The following is a 24,829-nucleotide window of genomic DNA, read 5'->3' as shown; positions in this document are numbered from 1 at the left end:
TGACCCGAGGTATTCTAAGATAAAGTTATAATAGAAAATTGGAGCTCACTTTTGGGGTAGGATTGGTTATTGATTTTTGATAAATATTTTGGGAGCTCTAATAGCTTATTTTGTGAGGGGAAACCCTTTTGGAAATCCCAGTTTCAGTGTTGAAACTATACACCCTAGCTGACAGCAATTAGTTTTGGTAGTGAAACATCCACCTTAGATAGTTAGGAGGGAGAATCACTTCAAGTTCTTCATTGTCACTTAGCAAGGAAGGACAAGATTTTGGAGCATTTTGTTACAAGGTTGAAGCAATGCACATTTGTAGACAGGGGAGTCCAGCCAGAAGAGGTTCTTGAGGCGGACCAAATTACTCTAGCTTATCTATTTGTCAGGTTTATTTTCAAAATAAATTTGATGTAATTTTCCTCTCAGAAAGCTGGGTTTTGCAGTGGAATTTGTGTACAAGCTTTGTGATTATTGGATCTATAATTTATTTAAATTTGTTAAATTCTCGGCAAAAATTGTTGTGTGCTTTTGCTTAAGACAATTCATAGAAAAATTTATGGGAATTTAAGTAAATAAACAAAGGGAATATTATAGACATCATCTAAGGGAGAAAGTTCCTTCATCCAAGGCTACAAGTTACTATTTTTAGCTTGGAGTAAGTCTACTTGGGTCTCAATTTAGCACTTTAGCCCACATCAATTCAATGAATAAGAGAAGAAGCATACATGATTAGTGGAGCACATGGATGACACATTCCTAAATTAGTTCGAGTTCACTCATTTATGATAATTAGTTCAAATGTCATGTCCCTTCTCAAACATATTTGTAACAGGGTGCTGCTACACCATTTTGCACAATTTTGGCTAAGCTAGAGAACCCATAATTTTCGACTTAGGGACTTAGGAGGCAATTCGACCTTATTTGGTTGCTACTGGAATGTGGGGGACACCCACATGGGAGTTCGAATTGGCCCATTCAAATAGCTTGAAGGGAAAGTCGAATAGGTGGATGGAGGGGCCCACATGAGGCTAGGGAGGCCCAAGGAGTTATAACGAGGGAACAACTCTCATTTTGGATTCATTCTTACACCTTGCAATCAAAATTACTTGACTTTTCGCTCTGTTGTTTAGCTGAGTCAACTGGTTGTTTAGCCACGAATTTCTCAAGCGGGAGATTCAACCTCTACTTCGGGGGACCATCCTTGCCCACCCTAGAGAGGCAGTTCCATAAGTATTTCAAGAATTCCGGGAGTATGCTACAACACTACTATTCAGCCACAATAGGGAGTGCATATTTCTGGCTAGCTAGAGAATAGGCAAGGGGAGTTTGGAGCTATCAATAATCAAGCATTTTCCGCGAGAGTTAGAAGATTGGGAGAGCAGCAAAGGGCCAGCCTTTCTTGCGAGTTTGAAGCCAGCAGAGTCAGCATCCCAGCAATTCGATTTACAGTTACCTGGGCTTGCAGAGAGAGCCATCACTAGGCTCACGTGGGAGCTAGAGGAAGGAATTGTAGAGCTGGAGCTAGCTGGGAGAAGTAGGAGATCACTTGGAGGGCCATTTGAGGAGAATTGCTGGAGTTGGGAGAGCAGAGATTGATAGGATCAGTCACAGCAACAAAATTCGAAATTGAAGGAGGGCCATGCTGTGAAGGGTCAATTTTTGAAGGTTGGAACCAAGGGAAACCTTTTCTGGGTTTTTCTGGGTTTTGGGCAGAGATCACACTCCTAAATTTATAGAATTTTCTAGGCAGATATAAGGAGTCAAACAGGGGTCCCAACTCAGCCAGCAGCTAGAGGAGCTAAGGGGAATTTGGGCCAAAATTCAGAAGTCAACATTTGGCCAATTCCTTCATGGGTTTGTCTGGGTTTAGGCCAAGAAGCAAGGAGCTGAAATCTCATAATTTTCTAAGCATGGGAAGCAGTGATTCCAGCCCTTCAAAGTCAGCAGACATAGCAGTTTTTTGGGGCAGAGCAGTTCAATTTGGTGCAGCAGTTGTAGCAGCCTTCAGTTCGGCATTTTCTCACCTGGGTTTTGTCATGCTTGTCCATTGAGACAAGCCCAAGTGCACCATTCTATTTTACTATTGTATTTTCTCCTGAAGAAGAAATAAAATGGCACAACAGTTCTCTATTTCTAGTGTTTCCATGGGTGCTTAATTTATATTTCGTTTTTCTAATCACTGGATTGTTTGCATGCTTTGTATATCACTTACATTCATGTTTAGAAACATTACATCAAATCAGTTAAGGCGTGATATGCAGCATTGGTACTTTGCATGATTGGTGGAGTCTCCCTCTCTCTCTTTCTCTTGAGTGCATGCTTAGAGACTCCTTTTCCTCCCTTGGCCGCATTCATCTCCCTTTCTTTCTCAAGATCAGGGCATGCAATTTCAATTCAAAATTTCATCCATATTCATTGTATGCCTTCTTTGTCTTGATCTATAAGAGAGAGAAGATGGTCTCCTTGTAGGATTAGATTCTTTTGGCACAAGTTGAGGAACTACTCAACCATCCTCGCCAACACTCAAAACGTGATATTCAATGCATAATCAGGATTGACAGTTGGACCACTGATATATTGTATTCATGATGGATTTCCTATCTTTATACCATTAAAATCAGACAGACTCCTCTGTGCTGCTAGCTCTTGGAGTCTTTGAAGTTGTTTCTGTGTAAATCACCTGATTATTGTTTTTATTATTGTCCTTTTATAACTTACTTCAAGTTTTCTTCATTTAAAGCATACATTGTAAGTTATCTACTCTTCATTTGTAACCGAAAATAACTAAGAACCAGTCTCAAAATTCTGCAATTAATTTATCTCTTTATCTATTCTCAGCTTTCTTAGGGTGCTTTAAGAGAAGCCTCACTCGCTGATTTATTTTTGAGTTTATTGTAGATTTTAACAAGGATTTCAGCAAAATTTAGCTCTCTTTGCACTGAATTTACACAGATTTCAAACACAAGTTACAACAGAAAATCACTTTAGGGACACCCCGACTGTGACTAGAAAAGCACCAGCACAAATGGAGAGGCATTTGGCAACTGACAGGACTAAATTTTCTACAGTCAATGCTCAGATCTGTTTGCTGTTTTTTGGAGCAGATTTGGATGATAGCACTCCCTAATGACAGTGCAAAATTCTTGCATTACTGCAGAGTCTAGTTGATGCAAAGCTAAGAGTTTCTTTACAGTTTTTCTAGTAAATTTTAGCTGCTTCAATTTGCCCATTTGGGCAGGACTGGCTTGGAATGCCCTTCAATGTTGCATCATAAATTTTGTAAGAAAAAGGTCCCTTGATCACTTCTTAGTTCCATTAGGTATCAGAGACTACAATGAAGCATACAATCTAGCTATAACTTTTATGTGATTATTTTTTAGTGGTTTAGGGGAGTTCAACTACATGACTAAGGAAGATACTTTATCCTAAGGAATAGTATTAAGTGCAAAATTTGTATTGCTTTAATCCAAGGTTGGCTTAATTTGCTGATTATAATTTTAGCCATCTCTTGACTTTGTATCAAATAGAAAAACACCTGAGCTTGGGAAACTTGTCTCAATTTCGTTTTTGCTAGAGTAAAATAATGTAAACGTTGGTTTCACCATGACCTTAAGAATATGGTCCCTATGCAAGGCTCATTAACTGTTGGAATTTTGTGCTACAGCTTATGCTTTTTCAAACATTTTGTGTACTATGGATTTCAGACAATGTAGTTAGGTTTAAAAACACATTTCCCCCAAAACTTTCAAGTCATATGGCTTTGTTTTTACTTGCAGAGAACATTAAACCTTTTCTTTGCAGTATATTAGAAAACTTGGATGTAAGATTTTAAGGATACTTTAAAAGTTTATATTTGTACATTATCCTGGCCAACTGTATATCTTGGTTGAATATGTTGTTTTCTTCAACCATTGTTAACTCTTTAGTCAACTCTGTTGTTGTTATGAAGAATTATAGAATGGGGGTTTTTCAGGTCTTTAAACGTGTTTAGTTCCACTGTTTACAAAGATATCTACAAGTGTAAGGTTAGGCATGTATAGTTCCAATATTTATGAAAATGTCTACAAGTTCCACCATTTGTTTTCCTAAACTTTATCTAGACATTTGTTTTCCTGAACTTTATCTAGAATTCCTGATTTTGATTTGCACATAACATACATTTTTATAAAAGCATTGTGTGCTGCACCCTTAATTTCCAACTTCGGGATGACCACCAAACTCGCACCCAATCCATTTATTGATTTCAATTCACACCCATGAATCGTGTAACTTTGCATAAAATATTATATTGCTTAACAGAGTTTAGTTTGTTGATGGTTATGGTCTTTAGCTTTCAATGGATTTTTAACTATGATTTTTCTTCTATGGTTTACATTCATTAAAGATATTGAACAGCAAATCATGTTCCAAGTGTTGTTAGAAAAGGCTTTACTTACAAAAAGTGTATTGTTTACAGGTTATGGATTCCATGAAGATGGATTAAAGGTATACATACAACTATCTATTTTCTTGGTTGTCCATTCACTAATGAAGGACAATGATGGAGTTGAGGCCCTACAACCAAAAGAATCATCTTTGCAGTTGAAAAAATAGGGTTATCTAGTGGTTAACAAGTGGCACTTGTTGACAAGTGTTCATGATTTCAAGTCCTATAGTCACACCAGTAACACAACACATCGTATGCCATAAGCCAAAGAAAAAAGTACCCCACTTTATTAACTCAGCTACCTAGAATATCATTCTTTTACACCTCTTTATAATTAACACTGAATATGCTTTTTCTAATTAAAGACTCTTTCAGGTCTTTTACATTAAGTCTATAAACTATGCATTCCTATTGTCACAGGCAGGTACACAGGTAGCATACGATATGATGGGGGAAAGCTTCAATGCACTAAGAGACACAAAACAAATTTCATTAACATGGTGTGAGATTGGAGCACGTCAAGTTGTTATTAGTTTCCTTCAACGATACATTTGCACAGGTTATTTGTGGTAAGTGTATAAAAAATCCTAATATTATTGAATTTGAAGCAAGGATATTTTAATCAACTTTCATAGACACTTCATCTTGTAAATATTTTTTCATATAAATCTTGGGTTTTAGTGTAACTGATATGTGTATATTTTTTATGAAATATAACGTAGCATATAACATTCTACTTTCCAGAATGTCTTTATCTACTTTCTAGGTTATCAACAATGAAGTACATATAAATGATTTTGAATGTTTACTAAGAAGTGAAAAATGAAGTCGATTTTCATGTTGCATTTGTTAGTCATTCAATAGGGGCACATCTAGTTATATTTGAAAAAAATGAGGTGAATATGCTCTATTGCATCTTTTGCTATTTGAATAGGGGTGGATCTAGATTATCACAACCGTTCTGTTTGGTGATATTCTTTTCTAATGTCAACTGAAACAAACTTGCACATATACCTGTATAGCACAACTATCTCAACAAGAACATGTGAAGACTAAAGCATATATGAATGATTAATGATCTAGATAAATTTGCATCCCTTACTTTGGATTTTCTAGTTAATGACAGGAAAAAGTTAAGTACATCCCTTCAATTATATGCATTTGGAGCTTGCATAGGTTATAAAATACATTCTATTAGTGCTAACATTTAGAATCCTTCTATTTCAAATTAATCCTTCAGCCATCCTAAGATGATTACCCTGACCATGGCCTTCTAGATAAAAGTCCTCCCCCCATGACTGAACATAAAGAAGAGACCTGTTATAGCTCCAATTCTCCCTTGAGAAGAAGTCCTAACCTCTCTTATAGGGAAACCTAAGGATACTATCAAGTGGTCACAATCTTTCAACCACTCCACTCTTTAGGCTAAGAAAATTTCAAAGCCATGGAGGAATATCTCAACTAATTTTAGGATTGTCATTGTTGTATGGAAAGGAATGGCCTCATACTAGATCCAATTAGTGCAACTCAATTTGAAAGGAATTCCTCAAATGGTTGAAAACTCGACCCAATGACTTTGCAAATTTGAAGACTAACGAAATTGGTGAAATTTCCTAAAATGTTATGACTTATAAATAATTCAATTAAGATGGTGTTGTTGGAGTCCTTTATAAATCCATGAAAGGAAAAGACAAGTTTCACCATATATCATTTAACATATGATAGACCACATATTACATTTGATCCCAATAAAAATGTTCATCACAGACAATTAAGAAATTACTCCACAATTTATGCAAGTGCTTAGATGTAAAACCATTGACCATATTGTTAAATATCGTAGCTCGAATAGGTGTTCTAGTCTTGACCATTGACCATATTGTTAAATATTGTAGCTTGAATAGCGTTGTTCATGTTGTTATTCATTACTTCTAGCAAAAGACTTAATTTTCCATGAAAAAGTAATAAGAAATAATTAACTGGGTTAATAGCACCTTTTGTGTAGCCAAAAATTTCACATGGTATCAAAGCAGACTGAAGCATTGAGGTTATTGGTGATCTGAGTGCAAGGGTTTGATTGAGAAATCAAAGGATTTATCACATAGATTTTCTCTTCATATCTATTCAGATTTATTGGGGTTTATTATTCAATAGTTTCAGAAATGGCTTTAGTTGGTTTGAGGGATTTGGACAGACTTGATGGTGCATTGAACTTTGGCATCTGGAAATCCAGAATTTAATTATTGTTGGAGGAGCATGGACTAAAGGAGTATGCGACATCTGTTGCTGTCGTACCGACAAATCTGACGTAGTTAGCAACCTATCACAAGGAGGATATCAAGGATATGCGTGTTATCCAAGACAAGGTTAAAGATCACACCGTTCCTCATATTGAAAAATTGGATATAGCCAAGAAGATGTGGGATGCCATTCTAAAGTTGTTCCAGAATGCTACCATAAACAGGAAGTTGATTGTAAAAATTTCACCACTGAAATTCTATTGCAATAACTGGAATTAATTTTTCTAACTGATAAATTAATTATTCAGTTTATTGCTACGGCAACAATGAATTAAACACACTCCAACCTTCACAAATAAAAATACTGTGGAAGATAAACTGGAAACTGAAAAAAATACTGGCACACACACACAAAATTATGACAGTTATTTTTGGACAAATGTCCCCAGAAAAACCCAACTTGGGAAAACCGGTGCAACAGCTGAGGGTTTTAAATTTTTAATTATTAAGCAATAGTGAGAAATTTTGATTAGAAATGGATGCCAAAATTTGGCAATCCTTCAGAGAAAAATACTAGCAAAAATCTAGTGCGGAATTTTTCTCACCCCACAAGCAATCCGGGCTCTGACTGCCAGCTCCAAGTGAGTCATCCAAATAGATTATGCGCAGGCATGCGTCACCCTAGCATGATAATATTTGACGCATGCCTGCGCATAATCTATTTGGACGACTCACTTGGAGCTGGAAGTCAGAGCCCGGATTGCTTGTGGGGTGAGAAAAATTCCGCACTAGATTTTTGCTAGTATTTTTGCAGGCATGCGTCACCCTAGTTATGCGTAGGCATGCGTCAAAAATTAATTTTATTTTTGCCACAAATATTAATTAATTGACACTTGAGGGGATTAATTATTTTTCCACCCTCAAATATTTTAGTCATGGTGTCCAAATATGAGGGACCATGCACCAAAATATTTTTTATATAAGATTTTACATAATTCAACCCTCAAAAGGGGAATACCTGTTCGTTATAGACCCTCAAATATCTTCCCCAATTCTGCGACACAATATGATCTAATAGACCAAGTGACTTGTAATAAAATAATTTAGCTAATTAGCTTAAATTATTCTCAAATCACTTTTAAAGAAAACTCGACTAGAACACTAAGACTTCACCTAAGATTTTGATGATAAATTCCACCCTAGCTTTGGGTGAGACTCGAGGGAAAACTCCGTCGATCATCCGGGTTTATAAACATAGATGAATTAGTTAGACCAAAAACCTCCTAAGATGAAGTTCGTCGCCAAAATAATAGGCTTACCTAGGTTGTTATGTGCATTCATAGTCTTACTAGCATCATTTACATTACAAATTTTGTAGAATGGGTTCATAATGACTCAAAAACTAATGGCTGATGATCCTTGATCCTTTGAAAAATTTGGTACAATTGCTTCCTTGGAACTTTGATAAAATGTGCGCAACATCTAGCTCTATATGGTGACACGTTGCTTCCATGAAGTAACGTGAGAATCCCAAAATCCTACATCCAAGCAAACAGAAGTCCATCAAATAGATATCCATTCAAAATCCAAATCATCATGCATACATAAAGTATCTACTGGAATAGAAAAAATCTACTCTAACAAACTGAAATGAAAAAACATATAACTTCAAGTGAGTAAATAGAAACAACTAATGACATGAATGAGAGGAGTAGGGTTAGAGATATTATACAAAAGATGCCCCATGGCATCAAATGTCTTCAACATAGTGCATATTGAGCATCTGTCGACTCTCCGGCAAGTCTGTGGGTTGCTTCTCAGATGTGCCATGCCTGATCTTGCATATGGAAGGACTGTCTTGTCCGAATATCGAGTTGCTCTTGGCCATTGGATGCATCAAACCTCTTCCTTCTTCTCTTTTGTTTTTTACGTTTTCTCTCGACAGGATGCGATGTTGATGTTGATGTTGATGTGATCGGTGTGCAACTTTCTATCTGATTTGGACAACGCTCATATGGAAAATTTGGAATGTCCAAGACTTTTGTGACCTGCTCTTCTTTATTTTCATGAACCTGCTCTGTTATGACTGGTGGATCAACCTTGCAAGCATCAACCTGATTCTTATCAATTTCCTTCCTGCCTAGATCATCTTCATTTAACCATTTCTCAATGGAATCAATGACTTCTTCATAATAAGATGAAGGTTGTTTCTGTGAGCTAGGAGGCTCGTGTTCTGGATCCTTTGGTCTTGGCTGAAGTTCCTGAACCTGTGATTTTTCTTTTAGCTACAACTTATTTTGAAGAATGATTTGTTTTTTCTTATGGCATTCATTTGATTAGAATTCTCATCCTTCATAGCATTGATTTCTTTGGCATGATTCTCCTCCATGGTATCCATCATATTCTGAAAGGTGATCGCCTGATTATATTGCGTAACTTCTATAACTTCTAACCTATTCTGAAGAGCCATCTAATTGGCTAGCATGTCCTTTATCACTTTATCATGATTTATTTGAATAGAACTCATTTCTTCCTTATGATTTGATCCATAGTGATCAAATAATTTTGCATGGTGGTCATCTGATTGGAGTGATTAACTTTCATGATTTCTAACTCCTCATCACGTTTTTCTTTTATGGCCAATAATTTGGTATACATGGTTCTCATATCCTTCACGTGATCTATTATTAATCTTTCCTGATTAAGTTCCATGGTTTTCATCAACTGTGTTTGACTGAATTGCATGTCTTTAATCATTTGCTTTAGTTCCTTGATAAGATGTTTATCATTTTCATTTTCGTCATCAATATTAATTTGATCCTTCGTCCCTACCCTTCGACTATCGAGGATTCTTCTTACGACGACACAAGTGGATTCATCATGAGAATGGTCACAATGCCTGCAATGTGGCACATTTTGATGTGGTGTATTTTCTTGAAATCTTTCCTCGATAATTGGGTCCTTTACAGGATCACTTTCATCTTTCTTCATAGTACTAGGGGCACAAGGTGAATCCTTTTGATCCCCATATCTATTTTTGAAATCATTGACGATGGCTTGTAAGGAATCAAAAAAACTGTCGGGAAAATCACAGAACCAATTTCTAGCATCACCTTTCAAGGAAAGGACAAAAAGTTGCATCTTGACGTCTTCATGATTATATGCAATTGCATGAGCATATATTTGCAGGAAAGTTGTGACTCTTTCGATGTGATCTATTGGAATGGCTGCATCATTACCCATGAAAGAAGGTAATCTGTCAATAGAGATTTCCGGAATATCATGAGGAATGTCAGTAAAATGAAAAGGGGTGAACAAGTCATCCATGATGAATTGCTTAAGGGGAAAAGGAGCTAATGGATGTCAGAGAGAGATCCTTGTTCAAGAAAAACAAGAGATCCACAAGAAGCAAGCTTCCAACAAAAATTCTTGTAAGAAATGAAAGAAATGGAGTCGCCACTTGAACATGAATCTAACTCTAAAACCCACAACGAAAAAACCAAAAAGTTAGTCAGGGAGAAGTAGATGAATGTCAGGGAGGGCTTCCTGCTTGAGAAAATGGATGCTTACAAGAATGTAGTTTGTTCTACCAAGTTCTGAGAGCGAGTTTGAGCAAGCTACTAGGATTTCATCTAGAGTAAGCTCTTGTATATGGATGAATAAGTGGAGTTGCCACCCAAACAGGAAACCAACCGAAATTTCCAGGTGCTAAAGGTGCATATAAACAAGATGGAAGGATTAGTGAGAGGAAAAAGAATATGGTGATGAAAAGATGAAGAATGATTAAAAGGAAGGCGCCAGAAAATGTTGTGTCGTTGCCGGAAAAATGAAAAGATCAAAGATGAAGGATGAAGATGAAAGATTGAAACATTTGTTGTGAGGACCAAGGATAGAAAAAATTTACCCCCAGCAACAGCACCAAAAAATGTTCTCGCTCAGATTGTACAAGAACTGCGACAACGACTCAAGTCGGGAGGCTGTCACTCTGATCCCCAATCTCTCCTTTCTAGCTGTCTCCCAACAACAATTTATGGGGGATAGTCCCTATGGAAATGTGAAGATGAAAGACAAGTTGGCAACCAACAAGTCTGGGAGACACGATTGAGTGGCCTAGCTACTTGGTTAATTTAAGCAAGATTTAAGGATTAAATTAATTCAAATGTGAGACCAATGCCTTATGGAGTCAACTTCTCACTTATTATCAATTAGAGACCAAGTCATTGGATGGACAATCGTTGCTTATATGCTTCACTATCCTATATGCTATGCAAATCCTAAGACCTAGGTGGGATGCAAGAATCTTGGTTACTTTTAGTTATATGTCTATTCTAAGTATGACCTTCCTCTTAACTGTTTTGGAACCAGTCTTTAGAGTAGGTTCAGGATCCAAACATAATCGCCCAGTGTTATGAAACCAGCTCACAAAAGATAGAAAAGATAGATCAACACCTTAGAAATAAGCCTCTTCGAGGGGGCAACCTCCTTTACATTACACAAATGAACAATTCTTCGATGATACAAATGAAAAGACTTCCTTTCTATATATAGGAGTCTAAGGGGTCATAATATAATCAAAGCCGACATAACAATAATAATGTAAGGGCACAATAATAACAATAGTGAGCTTCTATGGGGCACAATAATAACAATATGGGGACTACATGAGCACAAAAATATAATAAGGGGGTTGTACTAATAACAATAAGGGGTTACACTAGTAGTATATGGACCTAACATGCCCCTCTCCTTCAAAAAGTGTTGTCCTCAACGCTTGAGTAGTTCTTGATGCTCCTGTATAAAATTCTTGTCCTCCCATGTGGAATCTTCAACTGGTAAGTTCTTCCACTTGATGAGATACTCTGAAATTGATCGATTTCGTAGCTGTTGGGTTCTTGTTTCTGTGACTGCTCCAGGCTCCAATATGATTTTTCCTTCCTCGTCAAGTTCTGGCAATATTGTTTGAACTGGGATCTTCTACAACTTTTGAATGAGTGGCCACACTTCTTCGTCCTTTTTCCATTCATACCTTGTTTCGTTTATCCCATTTGGTTGAATAATAGAAATGGCGCACAACAATGCTTCCACATCCTCATCCTTTCTTGAGAGTGCATCTTCCACAACATTTTGCTTCCCTTTTTTGCAATGTGGAAAAAGTCGAAGTCGGGATTAATTCGGCAAGGGTCCAAAAGTTGAAAAACTCGGCAAAGTCGGGAGTTTTTCGAAAAAGTCGGCAAAATTAAAAAAAAATACAAAAATATTCATTTTTAAAAAAATCCGGACTTTTTCAATAAAATCCCGACTTTTTCAATAAAATCCCGATTTTTTCAAAGAAAAAAAATCATTAAAGAAACTACCACGATTTTTTGGAAAAAGTCTCGATTTAATCCCGACTTTTTCGATTTAATCCCGATTTTTTCGACTGGGAAAAAATCGGCAAAAAATCGGCCGATATAATCGGCCAGCCAAAAAAATCGCGTTTTGGGGATTTAATCCCGATTTTTTCCCGACTTTTTCCACACTGCTTTTTTGTAAATGATTTCAATGTCATAGCCCAACATCTTTGTGACCCATTTTTGTTGCTCTTTAGAGGATAATCTTTGTTCTAAAAAGTATTTAATACTATCAATGATCCGTTTTTACCTTGAAGTGTCTTCCCATTAGGTAAGGTCGCCATTTCTTAAGTGCTTGTATTATTGCCAACATTTCCTTTTCATAAATAGCTTTCTTGAGGGACATTTGTTTGTATGTGTGTAACCATAAAAATACCCAATCACCTACATCAAAACTTCTTTCATTGAGATGTTGATTTGCCTATTGTTTCATTCGATTCTGCACCAAAGTGGCATTATCCTTTAAAAGTTGGAGAACTTGTTGTTGATGCTCGATGTGATCTTTCATTGCTTGAATCTTTTTCCTCTTGATATGTCATTCTATATTTAGAGTTTGAGGAGTGGTAATTTCTTCCAGTGCATTACAAGATATGGTCGGATTCATTTCTTGATGCTCTATGTGATCTTTCACTTCTTGAACATTTTTCTTCTTGATATGTCCTTCTATCTTGATAGTTTGAGGAGTGGTAATTTTGGCCATTGCATTACAAGATATGGTCGGATTCATTTCTTCTTTATTGATGTGGTCTTTCACTTCTTGAAACTTTTTCTTCTTGATATGTCCTTCTATCTTAAGAGTTTGAGGAGTAGTAATTATTTCCAATATTTTACAAGATGTGGTCGGATTCATTTCTTCTTTCTCCAGGTTGGTTCCTGGTGTATATACTCTTCTTTTGAAGTTTCTTGATCATTTTCTTCCTCCTCTCCATAATCAATGTAAAATAATTTCTTTTCAGCACACTTATGACCTTTAATGCATTTTTTATCACAATTGTAGCAAAGCCCTTTTTCTCTTTTTTCTTCCAATTGTTGTGGTGTAACCCTTGTAGGTTATGAAAGGCTAGGAGAAACAACACTTCCATCTTTATAGTTGTGAGGGGTAGACTTCCTTGTTGCCATAATTTTTCTTTCCACTTTGTAACAAAGCCCATTTTCTCTTTTTTCTTCCAATTGTTGTGGTGTTGCTCTAAAGAAGGTGTTGCTCTTTGTATCCTGATAATGTGCTATAATTTCCTCCGTGAAAATTGACCACGTAATAAGTGGTTTACAAGAACAAAGCGCTTTATACCATAAAAATTGATCTTGTTCTAAATATGAAGATGCAATACATACTTTTTGTAACAGTGGTACACCATGTACATCAAAATATTTCTCCATCTATAGTATCCAATTTACCGGATCCTTGCCATCAAACTTCCTCATCTCAATTTTTTTTTATTTTAGGATCTCGATCTTGAAACAATTGTAACTCTGTAATTTCAGTTCTCCAAGTTCTGAAATTTCTTCTTGTGGTAGCTCTCTGAGTTCTCTTTCTAACCCCGCAAGTCTGATCTGAATTTGATTATCTAAGAAAGAGTTATGCCAAATCTCCCACGGTGACCATATTGTAGACTAGTTCAGTAGAGCAAACTTGTATGACGTGCCACGTCTCACTGTTTCGACCTTAGTACCTGAAACTGATATACAGAAAACTACAAGAATTCCTCTTTCTATAACTTCTTACAAAATTTCAATCTGATGCTCAGAGAGAAAGTTATGACGATTTTCCCAACGTCACTTGTTTAGGATGTAATTTGGGAGTCTGCAAAAACCCTAACTTCCTCAGGTCATATGTCCAAAAATATAGCAAGCCAAGATCTGAAATTCGGACCCGAGGTTTAGACTGATTTCGTCTCAAATGGGTTTTCTTTTTAGCTTCTCCAACTGCGTAGCGAAAACGTTATAGTGAAAATTCCACGATGACCTGTTTTAGATGAAATTCTAGAACTTCCAAAAACCCTAACCTCCTCAGATCATATCTCTGAAAATATAGCGAGACAAGATCTGAAATTCAGACCGGAGGTGCAACGCAATTTCGTCTCAAATGGGTTTTTGTTTTAGCTTCTGAAACATCACAGAAAAAAAGTTATAGCAAAAATACCACGATGACCTGTTTGGGGCAGCGAAACCCTAGAATCCAAAGCTCTGATACCAAATGTTATGAAACCAGCTCACAAAAAGATAGAAAAGATAGATCAACGCCTTAGAAATATGAGTCTTCGAGGGAGACACCTCCTTTACATTACAAAAATGGACAATTCTTGGATGATACAAATGAAAAGACTTCCTTTCTGTATATAGGAGTCTAAGTGGTCATAATATAATCAGAGCCGACATAACAATAATAATGTAAGGGCAAAATAATAACAATAGTGGGCTTCTATGGGGCACAATAATAACATTATGGGGACTACATGGACACAACAATATAATAAGGGGGTTGTACTAATAACAATAAGGGGTTACACTAGTAGTATAGGGACTTAACACCCAAGCGCAGCACATACCACAAATGAGTAGAACAAAGACACCATGAACTGCACCCAAAAGTCTTTTATCATGATTATTCAAAACGTTCCTAGCTAGACAGTAGCTTTACATTAGCTTTACAGAGTTACATTAGCCAAACATCAGATGGATTTGTTACTGCTCAAACAAGTAGGAGGCCTAAAAGGGACTCCTAAAGCGACAACTATTAGGTCAAGGGGACCAATGGAGACTTAACCCACTGTCACCTCAGCTAAGACTCCCTACTCTTTACGGAATTTCACCGATGGGAGGAGACCCGGTATATGGAAAGTCACTTGTGAAGGACGAGTCAACAAATGGATGTGAAGTGACCTTAATGATCCTTTCCTTGAAGGAGGTTAAGAATGGAGCTCACTTGCTCTTTAAGCAAGGTCCAAAGCTTTCTAGGATAAGGAGGTGAGGATTTAAGGGCTAGGTTAGAGGAGTATGCCTTGTAAAGTAGTTTCCCAATCCCTAAAATCCTTATTGAACTTGACTTCCCGAGTGGTTCTTAAAGAATTAACCTTTCAAAGGTATGGGACCACACTGGACCAAGCGGACCCAACCTAGGTTAAGGAGAGAGAATATAGCAATCAATGATGATCTTAATCCAAACAAGGAAGAGGAAAGTATCAAAACAAAAATTTCCACTTAAAGGTATCAAATTGATCCTATGAGGTACTAGTTATACCAAGGAAAAGTTTGATCTCAGGGCTAGGGCTTGGGATATCTCACAACCCCACCGTCAGAATTTCATCCAATTTGGAGGAGACCTTGTTGACACATCAGCTCGGCCACCGGTGATTGCTTAGCCCAACACTCGCTTGTGTTGTGGGTGGAGCTCTTATGGAACTCACATCACTTTCCCGTGTCCTTCTTTGGCTTTGCATTGTTGTCCTTTGCTTGTGGCCTTAGCGGGTTGTCCTAGGTCATCCCGCCTTGGCTTTGTCCTTTGTTCTGTGGTTTGGGGGCACCTTTCCCTTGCTTCGGATTCACAGATCCAAAGTCTCGCTTCTTCTGTTTAAACTTCTGCTCGATCTTGACGGCGTATCAATACGCCGTGCCGAGCGAGGAGATTTCCAGGAACTCCATCTTGTCCTGGATGTATCTATGTAGGCAACTGCAGTACTTGAGTACCAAATGTTTCTCAGAATCCTTGATGCCCAACTTCGTGCGCAGAGTATGAAAAACATGGGTAAACTCCGGCACATCTTGGTCCCTTCGCTACTGCAGCGTGGTCCACTTTATGTATTTGTCCTCATAGCTCCCAACAAGGTAGTATTACTCCTTGATGGCATCCTGGAATGAATTCCAAGTGGGAGTAGCTGAAAACAGTGAGTTCGTACTTTCATCCTTCTACTCACAATAGGTTTTCCACCAATCCTTGACGTGGGGGGCGGCTTTGAGAAGAGGAAAAGTAATCTTTTCTTGACTAGAAAAATCATGAACAGAAAAATATCTTTCTAACAAATTTAACCATTTATCTACGGCGTCTACATCTATTTGGCCCTAAAAGGTGTGGAGCCTCCAAAGTGTCTGTTGGATGTGGATGCGCCGCCAGTGGGCAACCGTTGAAGGATCTGGGCAAAGTTATCCATCATCGCGTTCCTTTATTTCTCAAGGGCCTCCTCGAATAATATTTTGATAGGATCTTCTGCTCCCTCATCTTTCTTTTCTTCCTCCATGGGAGGCTGTCGAGATTTATGAGGCTGATCTTGCAAAGGTTCGACCAGTTCGAGCCCTAAATCCTTATATCCCAACCTTGTTGGGGACATGCAAAGAAAAACAGAGAAAGAGCAGACCGTTCTGATACCACTGATCCAGATTTAAACAGGAATGCAACAAATTACACATATAACCATAAACACAGAGATGCAGCAGAAATAACACTTCCTTTGATTAATATCAAATAATGAAATATGCTTACAAACAGTATGGAAATGATACTAGCTCAGCGATGGTAGCTTAACTCTGAGAAGAGATGTAGTGGCTACATGCCTCTGAACTGAGTTACAATGAGGCTCAAGGGCCTTTTTATTATTGAACAATAAGAGCAAACCCTAAACAACCAAAACCCTAACCCGAGGAGATGTAACACTAAGAGTTTATGGGCCTCGTTGGGGTTAGTTGGGCAACCAACTTCCTAGGGTCATGACTTGGTCATATTATCTCTGTTTGACACGCATGATACCTCGTTGAAAAGATCTCTCCGAGGACTACGACAGAAAAAACAACTTATTAGAAGTCGTTGGCGGTAGATTGCCAAAAAAAGTCGTTTACGGCCTCAAAACGGCTATGGAAGTTTAGGACCCGAAAAACTACTAAAAATAGTAAATTGTGCTACAATTTACGAAACTGAAAAAACTGAAAGAACAATGGTGGGGGTCCATGTGGAATTGGAGGGTGGCCACCAATATCCACCTGGATCACCTGCAATTTGGACAATGAAAACCCAACAATGGATGTGGCCTCAATTCCTGACTCCCAATCTCCAAAGGAACTGCATACTCCTTGGTTCTGCATCCCAACTAACCAAGGAAATTTGTGGAGCTTGAGCTTCTCTCTTTCTCAGCCACCACAAGACAAGAAAGACTTTGTAGGGTGGCACTCGAAGTCCACCGAAGAAAGGTTGATCTTCCTCCTTGGGAAACCTCTTGTGCTCAACAACACTATGTGACTCTACTAAACAGCTAGAGCAACCATGTAAATGTCAAATGATCAAAAGCCCCAAATGATGTTGCCTTCCTCTTATTTATAATTGTTTCTCTCTTCCTTCATGTGGGCCCCTTCACCAAGCAATTCAAGCTCCCTACTTAGCCATTCGAATTTTTCCATCAAGGGGTGTGCGTATTTCATGGGGAAGTGGCCCCCACATTCCACTAAGGAAATAATTTCGACCCCCTTGCCCTAAGTACTTTTCCCCCAAAATTGACATAAATGGTAAAATTGTGATTTTTCTTATCGAACTATTTAGGAAGGGACATTACAGTCCTCCCGTCCCAAATGTTGCTTGTCCCCAAGCAACTGAAAAGATGGATGCTATAAAATCTGCTCACTCTTCCAAGTGGCATCCTCATCTGTGAAATCCTTCCACTTGACTAAGTGCTCACAGATGACCCGGTTCCTCAACCTCCTCTCTCGTGTCTCTAATATGATCTCTGGTGTCAACACTAAGTGCCCCTCATCATCCAGTGGAGGCATCTCAGTGATTGTTGTAACCTGTTGTCCCAATTCCCTTTTTAGGCATGAGACATGAAATACATTGTGAATCCGACTCCCTGTGGGTAGCTCCAACTCATAAGCTACCTCCTCGACTCTCCTGGCCACATTGTATGGCCCATAAAAGCGTGGCTTGAGCTTCTCTTCCCCTTTCTGCTTGAGTGAAGATTGTCGGTAAGGCTGCAAGCGTAGGTAGACCATGTCCTCCACCTCAAACTGCCTCTCCACCCCATGCCTATCAGCATACATATTTTTCTGATTTTGGGGGACCTGCAAGTTGTCCTTGAGAGCTCGGAGCATCTCCTAGCTCTCTTGAACCCAATCCTTTGCCCCAGGGGCCCTACTATCTCCAAATATCATGTCAGAAAAAGAAAGTGCATCATATCCATAGAGTGCTCAAAAAGGGGACATGCCAATCAACATGTGATAAGTAGTGTTGTAGTAGAACTCTCCCAGATGAAGCCACCTCACCCACTCTCTTTGCTGCCCCATCACATAGTTGCATAGGTACCCTTCTAGCCACTTATTCACAATCTCGATCTGCCCATCACTTTGTGGGTGATAGTTGGTGTTGGGTGTAAGCTCGGTCCCCACCAACTGGAACAACTCCTACCAGAAAACCCCCATGAATCGGCTATCCCTATCACTAACGATGGTCTTGGGGAGACCATGTAGCCAGAATACCTCTCTAAAGAACAACTCGGCCACCTGAGAAGTTGAAGATCTCGATGGGATGGCAAAGAAATGAGTAAACTTGGTCAATCGGTCGACCACAACATAGATACAATCTTGCCCCTGCACAATTGGGAGCCCCGTGATGAAGTCCATGGGCACGCTCTCCCACTTTCTCTCTGGAATGGGGAGCAGCTGAAGTAATCCTGTGGGATGAGATAACTCCACCTTATTCTTCTGGTAGACCATGCACTCTTGTACGTGTCTCAATATATCCCCTTTGAGTCCCCGCCATGAGAATCACTCCCTGATGGCACGATATGACTTGAGGAACCAGGGGTGTCTTGCTAGAGGGGAATCATGAGTGACATCCATCAAAGATAGTGTCACGGGCCTCCGGGATAGTGCATCTGCCACTACGTTCTGCTTTCCCTTGACGTACTCAATCTCAAAGTCATAGGCCTAGATTTTTCTCACCCACTTATGTTGCCTCTCCTGCAATGATTGTTGCTCTAAGAAAAATCGAATACTATAGTGGTCAGTATTCACCTTGAACCGGTTGCCCACCAGATGCTTCCTGAACTTGGCTAGCACATGCATCACGGCCAGCATCTCTTTGTCATAAACAGAGTACAACCGCTCATGGGGTAGCAGTTTTCTTCTCTCAAATGCAATAAGATGGCCTCCCTGTGTCAACACAACCCCAACTCTCTCACCCAAAGAATCAAACTCTAGCACAAACAATTGTGTGAAATCCAACAAAGCCAAAACAGGACAGCTGCTCATGACCCACTTGAGGCGCTCAAAGGCCTCCTGTGCCACCTGCATCCACTCAAAAGCCCCCTTTTTTGTCAAATCCATGAGGGGTGCTACCAGCTGTGAGAATCCTCTCACGAACCTCTTGTAGTACAAGCAAACACCCAGGAATCCCCTTAGCTCAGTCACATTCCTGGGTGTTGGCCAATCCAGAATGGCCCTAATCTTCTCCTAGTGTACCTTCACTCCATCCTACCCAATCACATGCCCCAGGTACAACATATTTGTTAGTCCAAACTCACATTTGGACATCTTCGCATACAACTGTTGCTCCTCGAGTATGCGAAGTACTACCTCCATGTGTTGGAGATGCTCCTCCCAAGTCCGGCTATAAATGAGTATGTCGTCAATGAAGACAAGGACAAAACGCCACAACTGGCCACAAAACACGTGGTTCATACAAGACTGAAATATAGCCAGAACGTTGGTTAGCCCAAAGGGCATCACCAAGAACTCAAAGTGTCCATAGTGGCAGTGAAAGGTTGTCTTGGGGATGTCCTGCTCCCTCACCCGGATATGGTGATACCCCGAGCGCAGATCTATCTTAGACAAGTATCTCACTCATCTAAGCTCGTCCATCAGCTCATCAAAGCGAGGAATGGGGTATTTGTTCTTCAATGTTTTCTTATTGAGGGCCCTGTAGTCAATGCACATGCGAAGTGTCCCATCCTTCTTCTTCACCAGCACTATGGAAGAAGCAAAGGGAATCGAACTAGGCCTAATGTACCCCAATCTCAGCAGCTCCTGTATCGCCCTCTCTATATCATCCCGATAAGCTTTAGGGTGCCTATATGTAGTGATGACCGCATGCACCCCCTCCTCCAGCTTAATAGTGTGCTTGAACCCTCGGTCTAGCGATCTACCTGGAGGAATCTCCCCAAAAACCCCTGGTGTCTCTCCAAAAAATATATTATGTTTAGATGCACAGGTCGTGTCGAAGCCCCTGTCTCTGAAATCCTAAGCTCCACTGCCCACTCTATGTCCCCATATTGTAGATCTGCCTCCATCCCGTGAGCAGAAACTATCTAGGGTAAGTAAGAGTGCATCCCTCTCAGCACTACTAGCTTCCCATCTAGGCATGTAAACTCCATCTCTAGCTTCTGCCAATCAGTAGTGACCCTCCCCAATGAGTATAGCCACTGGACACCCATCACCACATCGGTGTCTGGAATGTCAACTACAAAGAAGTGATCATTGACTGAGTAGTTCCCCATCGTGTTGAAAGCTCGAAAAATCGGGTCTCCAACAAGGGGGATAACCACCCGGTCCGGACCTTAATGCAGCTCCTTTTCCGTTTGGAATAGTGGCTCCGACAGGGGATGATGGGACCAATTTCCCAATCTATTTATGATGTGTGTGCTAGCGAAATAATGTCTTTCTTTTTGGGGTTTAATGGGGTGAATGCTTATTCTAAATCTAATCTATCTCCTAACTAACATATGCAATCTATTATAATGAAAGAAAACATCTAAATTTAAACTATCCCGGGAGTAACGTTTACTTATGCGATCTAAAATAATTTCTAAAAGCAATTGATAATGAAGATCATTCAACCACCGTAAGAAAAGAATCCATTTAAAAATGATTGATTCATATAAAAATTTAGCCGAAACAATTATGAGAAATATATTGCATAAGAGTCATTCACATATTCAGCATAAAGAGTAAGTTATCACAATACAAAAGTGCAATAATGACAACTATCACTCAAACATTCATGTATAAATAACTAAAAATGATTTATTGCCTAACACATAAGTAAAAAGTATTAGGAGATAAAAATACCATTTGTAATAAGTTCTACTCATGAGCTGCAGCAATATAGATCTATCTTTAAATCATTTAACATCCACTAAGAGTACAAAAGTGCATTTCAGTAGCAGATATTAAACTCATATAAAAATAAATCTCGTTCCATTGATTTTATCAAAACCTCCTCAGTGGGGGGCAAAATGCACGTTCTAAAGAATTGCTTTTGATAAAACTCTGGACCCCTCTCTAAATTCATGAGAGAGGTTTAAATACTACTTCTATGAAATCTAAAAATAAATATTACAAAAATATATGAGAATGTTTAAACAACCTGCCTCATTTTAAGCAAAAATAAACTAAAACAAAAATAAATTGTATCTATGATAAATCTTGCATCTGATCCTTTAGATCGCAAATATCCAGCATTGGTTTCAAGAGTGTCGGTTGGTCGACTTCAACTTTTAACTGTCCTGAAAATATGGCGTTGGCAAGAGCTGGCACTATCTTCTCGGCAGAGGTTATGAGGCACTTCAGGGTCATCCATTGGCTATGTGGCTTTACCAAGTACTGCCAGTATGTTTTCCAGTTTAACTTGTTTACCTATTTAATCGCCTCTGCCCTTTCCTCTACTGTTTGTTTCCACACTGTTTGAAGCTATTGTGCCTTTGGAAGAAATCCCGTAGTGGTCTCTACCACCAAATTGGCCTTGTGCAGATTTTCATTTATGCATTCAATGACACTGTTCGTTGCTGCCACTGGCTCTTCCATTGCCTGTTCCACTTCCTTTAGCTGATAATCCAATTTCGCGAATAAAATCTCTTTGTGCGATTCATCAATTCTGGGCATGTCTGCTCTTTTCCCTTCTTCGGATCTCTGCCAATTTAAGAAGTCTGAGACCTTCTTAAAAATTGAATCATATTCAAGTCGTAATTCTACGACTTGATTTGTAATATTATCACTTATTTCGCAATGGGAATTCTATTGCGAGATCCTCTGGCATAGTAGTTCTTTCTGTTGCATGAGCTGGGAATTGAGAGCAAGTGCTTCTGTAATAAACTCCCCAATTTTGGGATCATCCTTATGCAGTTCTATCATACCCTGTAACTGTTCTTCTTTACTAGCCAAACTGCTTTGATGTGCCAATTGTATTTGTTGGAAGTCTTGTTGGAGTTTTGCCAACTGTGTTTCTGCTTCTTGATTGATGCTGACTAGCTGTACTGTTCTTCCAAAAACAAAATCCTATCTTGCTTTTCTTGAAGTAATAATTAAACATATGTTGCCTTATCAATAGTTGCCGAAGCGTACGCACTTGCTATCTGTGAGAGCCTAGTTAGATTTTCTGATGGGTCTGTAGTGGGGTCTTTCCAAAGAACATCCAGAGGTTCATCCTCGGGGGCGAGCACAACATCCAGCTTTCTTTTCTTTCTTTGCCTTCTGACGACAGCCTTATGTTGAGGGCTATAAAATACGTCTAGAAGAGGAATTTCCTCTATCCTTAGTACAATTTCAGACGAGGGAGCAACAAGAATGTGCTCCATTTCCTGAGTATTGACAGTCCTTTCTATTCCCATTTTTGTGGTTGTCTCTTTTCGATTTGTTGATGGCTCTGCGCTCTGTTCCTCTGTGCTCAGTATCTTCTTGAAATTTTGCCATTCCCCTTCTAGATCAATTACAAGTGGCTTTGTTGGCTTTCTAAAGGAAGCGAGAACTTCAACTTGTTTTGGGGACAAAGCCTGCTGATCAGGCTTTTCTGTAGATTGAGCTGTGTCTTTTATTGACTCCTCGCTTCTACTATACTCACTCTTGGATTGATCACCAGACTTTTCAACTGATTCTTTTTCAGAACTTGTTTTGGACTTCTCTTTTGAACCTTCACTTATGCTAACACTGGGAGTACGCTCCCTTATTGGTTCGATGAGTAATTGGTCCAATGGGACCTTTGATAACCTTTGCTTTCTATAATTATCAAACTTTTGGAGATTTTCTTGGTCAAAAACAATTCATGCGGTATGCTGAACTTCTCTAAAGGGTGTTTTTTTGCAGAAAAACATCGTCAAAGGGATCTTCTTCATTGGAAAACACTTTTATTTTAACCATTGTAGTAAAATTACTTACAACACCAAAGGGATCATATTGCCTCCCCAGGAACTTTGGTAGTTGTAAACATAATATATTATCAACTTCTTTGAAAGCATGACCTAAGTCATGCAATGCAAATGCTCCACATACTACAAGAAACTGGGGCCAAATGGCCTTCTTGGAATCTTTCAGCACCTTGCTCATTCCCCCCATGCTGCAAGTCTGATAAGATATCTCCCTAGCCATCAGTTTGTCGGGGACGTAAAAAGGTAGCACATGGGATGAAGCAATGTTGTCAAACACTCTGATATACATGAACAATTCTTCCCCAAACCACCTTGCCACGGGGAGAATATCCACTTCAACTTCTAGGGAAAACCTTGGGGCATCTCGGTTGTAAAGCATTTTATAAATCGAGAGTATAACTCCGTGACAAATTTTGAAGAAATGTGGGATGAAATTGGATTCCCACAATACTTTGTGATAAACCTGAATGGGAAGTGGATTTTGTACTGTCCACTTCCATCCCATAATAGGGAAATCGGAGACAAAACAAATACCGTCCATAACATAGGCGCTCAAAAAGAATGGAGGGTAAACCCTCGAAGCAAAGCTTCTTTTAGTTCTGTATCCTAAAATTGCCGTGGCTAAATTGTCCGACAAGATTTGAGCCCAATCCATTATTGTGGCATTGGTAGCCGCATCCAATAGAGGTAACCATTCTGATGAAAACTATTTGATGTCTGGTTTCCCAAACAGTCTATATAACATCGCAGCAGCAAAACAGTAAGGAGAACAGAGAGAGCCAGTGGCATACATACTGTTTTTATCCTTTTTCAATCTTTCCTCATTGTTTGACCGGTGCTTTGTGCATTCTGCCAAATCTTCATTCTTCTTGGCGAACGTTTCTACAAATTTCTTGTTGTAGCTGGCCTGGGGTTCTAGTAAGTGGTACATATGCCTCAAATTGTTTGGAGTAAATGACCCCATGACCTCCTGGCTTCTCGTTTTGAACTCTCTGTCGGATATTTCTGCGTGATCTATAATCCATTTCATCATGTCAGTGTAGGGGAGTACCTTCGGCCTTGCAACAATGCGGTGTAGAAACGAGCATGCAAGTTCAGTTAGGGATGCTTCTGAAGAGCCGCGTCCATCTGCTGTAACTATAACTTCCATAATTCTTGGCCGTTTGTCCTCGAACAACTGATACATAGCTTCCCACGTAGATATCCCTGCGTCTCGACTACAGATAGTGTCTGTGAATAATGGGGTCATTTCTGACTTCTCAGACGCGGGAGCCTTGCCTTTCTTCCCCATTTCTTTGTGTATTACACTCTGTGTGCTCTTCCTGAAAGTTGCAAGCGCAGAGTAAAAATATGATAAAGATGATAGTGAATACAGGAATAATCGATAAAAAGACGAAAATAAGGTGACGGGAGATCTTTAATTCTAAATCATATCAAAAGATATCAACTTGCGTCAAATGGTCCTGTTGACCACTACGTGTCAACTACCCATAGCAGTACACCCTCTTTTTCGCAAAAGGGATAGCACTTAACCGACATGTCCGTGCCATTCCACAGTCATCTTCGGCCTGATCATGTTATGTTCTAAACCCAGTATGCATGTGTAACTTGTAAATAATCTTAGCAGATATGAGTCATGTATGTAAATTGCCTAGGTAAACCTAATTT

At 39.1% G+C, this 24,829-nt stretch overlaps 1 protein-coding gene across 1 annotated transcript in view; it reads left to right on the top strand.

The window, feature by feature from the left end:
* LOC149227733 (uncharacterized) overlaps positions 1-24,829 on the top strand; it is a 266,646-nt gene that overhangs the window by 115,997 nt on the left and 125,820 nt on the right. The window contains exons 8-9 of the mRNA XM_089375553.1: positions 4,451-4,479; positions 4,841-4,989. Of these exons, the coding sequence (XP_089231679.1) occupies positions 4,451-4,479; positions 4,841-4,989 (178 nt within the window). The remainder of the gene's footprint in view (positions 1-4,450; positions 4,480-4,840; positions 4,990-24,829) is intronic.

Source organism: Pinus tabuliformis, chromosome J (assembly GCF_031772625.1).
Source record: "Pinus tabuliformis cultivar Carrire ecotype Pingquan chromosome J, CPIR1, whole genome shotgun sequence".
In the NCBI taxonomy this organism is placed as follows: Eukaryota; Viridiplantae; Streptophyta; class Pinopsida; order Pinales; family Pinaceae; genus Pinus; species Pinus tabuliformis.
Note: the sequence above shows the minus strand (reverse complement) of the source record. Positions and strands in the feature narration are given on the sequence as shown.